This window comes from Lathyrus oleraceus, chromosome 7 (genome assembly GCF_024323335.1).
Source record: "Lathyrus oleraceus cultivar Zhongwan6 chromosome 7, CAAS_Psat_ZW6_1.0, whole genome shotgun sequence".
NCBI lineage: Eukaryota > Viridiplantae > Streptophyta > Magnoliopsida > Fabales > Fabaceae > Lathyrus > Lathyrus oleraceus.
In genome coordinates this window covers 226,201,408-226,204,483 of record NC_066585.1, presented here as the reverse complement: position 1 = coordinate 226,204,483, position 3,076 = coordinate 226,201,408, and the positions used below count along the sequence as shown (strand labels likewise).

General features: G+C 40.7%; 1 protein-coding gene across 1 annotated transcript; it reads left to right on the top strand.

Annotated features, from left to right (window-relative positions):
* Positions 1–1,221: 1,221 nt before the first annotated feature.
* On the top strand, positions 1,222–2,016 carry LOC127100354 (uncharacterized; the record flags this gene model as incomplete). The annotated part of the gene is made up of 1 exon (XM_051037488.1): positions 1,222–2,016. A coding segment is annotated over exon 1 (795 nt), but the record flags the coding sequence as incomplete, so codon positions are not given.
* Between the last annotated feature and the right edge of the window lie 1,060 nt (positions 2,017–3,076).

Below are 3,076 nucleotides of genomic sequence, written 5' to 3'. Positions count from 1 at the left end.
TGTCCTGCGTTAACCGGTTAACCCAGGGCGTTAACCGGTTAACACTGTTGCAGTGTGGAAAAATGGTTAATTTTTATGTTGAGAACACAATTGGTGATTGGCCTATTGTAGTTAATTGTGATGAGTAAACTTGTTGGGTTTATGTTGTGAAATGTTTATACAAATATGTTGAAAAGTTGATTATAAGTTGTTTTTGTGGAAAATACTGAGTTGTAGGCTGATGAGCCAAAGTTGATTATAAGTTGTTTTGTTGAAAATAATGAGTTGTAGGCTGATGAGCCAAAGTTGATTATAAGTTGATTTTTGTTGAAAACGTTGTTGTGTTGCTGTTATTATTATGTTGTTGAAATTTCAAGTCGTACATGCCATATACATTCATATGCATTAAGTCGGAGCTTTGCTCACACCACGTTGGCCTGGATTGGCAAAAATATGGAGCTTTGCTCACACCACGTTGGCCTGGATTGGCAAATTTTAAGTTGAAAGTTGAAGGCTTATGCCTTGATGCCCACTAAAATGGCAATGATTTTAAGTTGGGAGTTTTACTCCGAATGGTACCACATGCATGACGAGTCGAGTCTCATTTGAGTTGCATTTTATGTTGTTATTGAGTTGCATTTTACGTTGTTATTAAGTATGATATTTGAGTTGATGTGCCGTTACTGAATGCATGATATGATTAGGGTGATTAACGTGTAAGATTACTTAACATAACATGATAAGTTATAATATTTGTTATATCGATTGAGGAACTCACCTTTACACTATTTTTCAGGTAACGAGCAGTGAGTGAGTAGAAGCTAGTGCTTGGAGTCTAGTGTGGTTTATGTAGTGGGTCATGCTCTGATAGATGTAACATCGGGACGGGATGTTTTAACTTGTTGAATAATTTTTTGTGTAATGTATTACAGATGTTGAATGACTTATATCCGCTGCGTATTTTGCAAGAAGTGTTTGTGTTGAACTAAATAATGAGCATGACTGATTTTTATGGTGAAATTGTGAAATGTTGTTATGTGACACCCTTGTTTGCGTATTTACTCTGATATATATATTTGTTGTTATTGTTTTTAATTAAATATTTGGGGTATTTTAGAAGGGTGTTACATTAGTGGTATCAGAGCAGGTCGGTCTGTCCGGCCAGTTGTCGTGTCGTTACCGTCTAATAATTGTGTATTGTTACCAATCTAACTTTAAGTTGTGTTGTATTGATAAGTTGAAATGGCTGGAAGGAATGACGCTGCAATGGCTGCCGCAATGCAAGCGATGGCACAAGCTGTGCAGAACTTGCCAAATGCTGGTGGTGATGCTGCATCACGTAGCTTGGCGACTTTTCAGAGAGAGAATCCGCCGGTGTTTAAGGGGAAGCATGATCCAGATGCAGCCTTGGGATGGTTGAAAGAGATTGAGAGAATCTTCCGTGTTATGGATTGCACTCCAACTCAGAAGGTTCGGTATGGTACTCACATGCTAGCAGTCGAAGCTGATGACTGGTGGCTAGAGACTCACGAGAGGTTGACTGCGGCAGGCGAAGTCATTACGTGGGATGTATTCCGTAGGGAATTCATGAGAAAGTATTATCCGGAAGATGTTCGTGGTAAGAAGGAAATTGAGTTCCTTGAGCTGAAGCAAGGAAACATGTCTGTCACTGATTATGCTGCAAAATTTGTGGAGCTGTCCAAATTTTATCCTCATTACACTGGTGCTGGTGCTGAATTTTCGAAGTGCATCAAGTTTGAAAATGGATTGCGCTCTGAAATTAAGAAGGCTGTTGGGTATCAGAAGATACGCATTTTTACTGAATTGGTTGATAGCTGCAGGATATTTGAAGAAGATAATAATGCTCATTACAAGATTGTCAGTGATCGCAGAGGCAAGCAACATCAAAACCGTGGCAAGCCGTATGATGCTCCAGCTGGAAAAGGGAAGCAAAGAGCTGCTCCGGCTCAGAGAGCTAGTGGGGGAGGTGCTCCTGCTGGTATAGTTTGCTTCAAATGTGGTCAGGCTGGTCATAAGAGTAATGTATGCACTGCTGAAGTAAAGAGATGCTTTCGTTGTGGTAAGATTGGCCATGCAATAGCTGATTGCAAGCACAAGGAAGTGATTTGTTTTAATTGTGGCGAAGAAGGGCATATTGGAAGTCAGTGTCAGAAGCCAAAGAAATCTCAGACTGGAAAGGTGTTCGCTTTGACCGGAACTCAAACCTCCAGTGATGACAGACTTATCCGAGGTACGTGTTATATTAATGGCTTTCCTCTTGTAGCTATTATTGACACAGGTGCGACTCATTCCTTTATATCTTTGGATTGTGCTGTGAAACTTAAGTTAGAGATATCTGAGATGTTTGGTAGTATGGTAATTGATACTCCTGCGAAGGGTTCAGTGACTACTACGTCGGTTTGTTTAAATTGTCCTTTGAGTATTTTTGGTAGAGACTTTGGGATGGACCTAGTGTGTCTTCCACTAGTGCAGATTGATGTTATTCTGGGTATGAACTGGTTGGTGTTTAACCGAGTTTCTATCAATTGTTTTGATAAGACGGTGGTCTTTCCTGAGATTGAGGAGGGAAAGAGTTTGTTTCTATCAGCAAGACAAGTGAATGAAGAAGTAGTTGATGGGGCAGAGTTGTTTATGCTGTTAGCAACTTTGGAGGCTAAAGATAAACTGGTGATTGGCGATCTAGCCGTGGTGTGTGATTTTCCTGATGTGTTTCCGGAAGAGGTGAACGAACTACCGCCAGAGCGTGAAGTGGAGTTCTCGATTGATTTGGTACCTGGTACTAGACCAATATCGATGGCTCCGTACCGTATGTCTGCTGTTGAGTTAACTGAATTGAAGAGTCAGTTGGAAGATCTGTTGGATAAGAAATTCATTCGTCCGAGTGTGTCACCGTGGGGTGCACCAGTGCTATTGGTTAAGAAGAAAGAAGGTACTATGAGGTTGTGTGTGGACTACAGGCAACTGAATAAAGTGACGATCAAGAATCGGTATCCTTTGCCGAGGATTGATGATTTGATGGATCAGTTGGTTGGTGCAAGTGTGTTCAGCAAAATAGATTTGAGATCTGGGTATCATC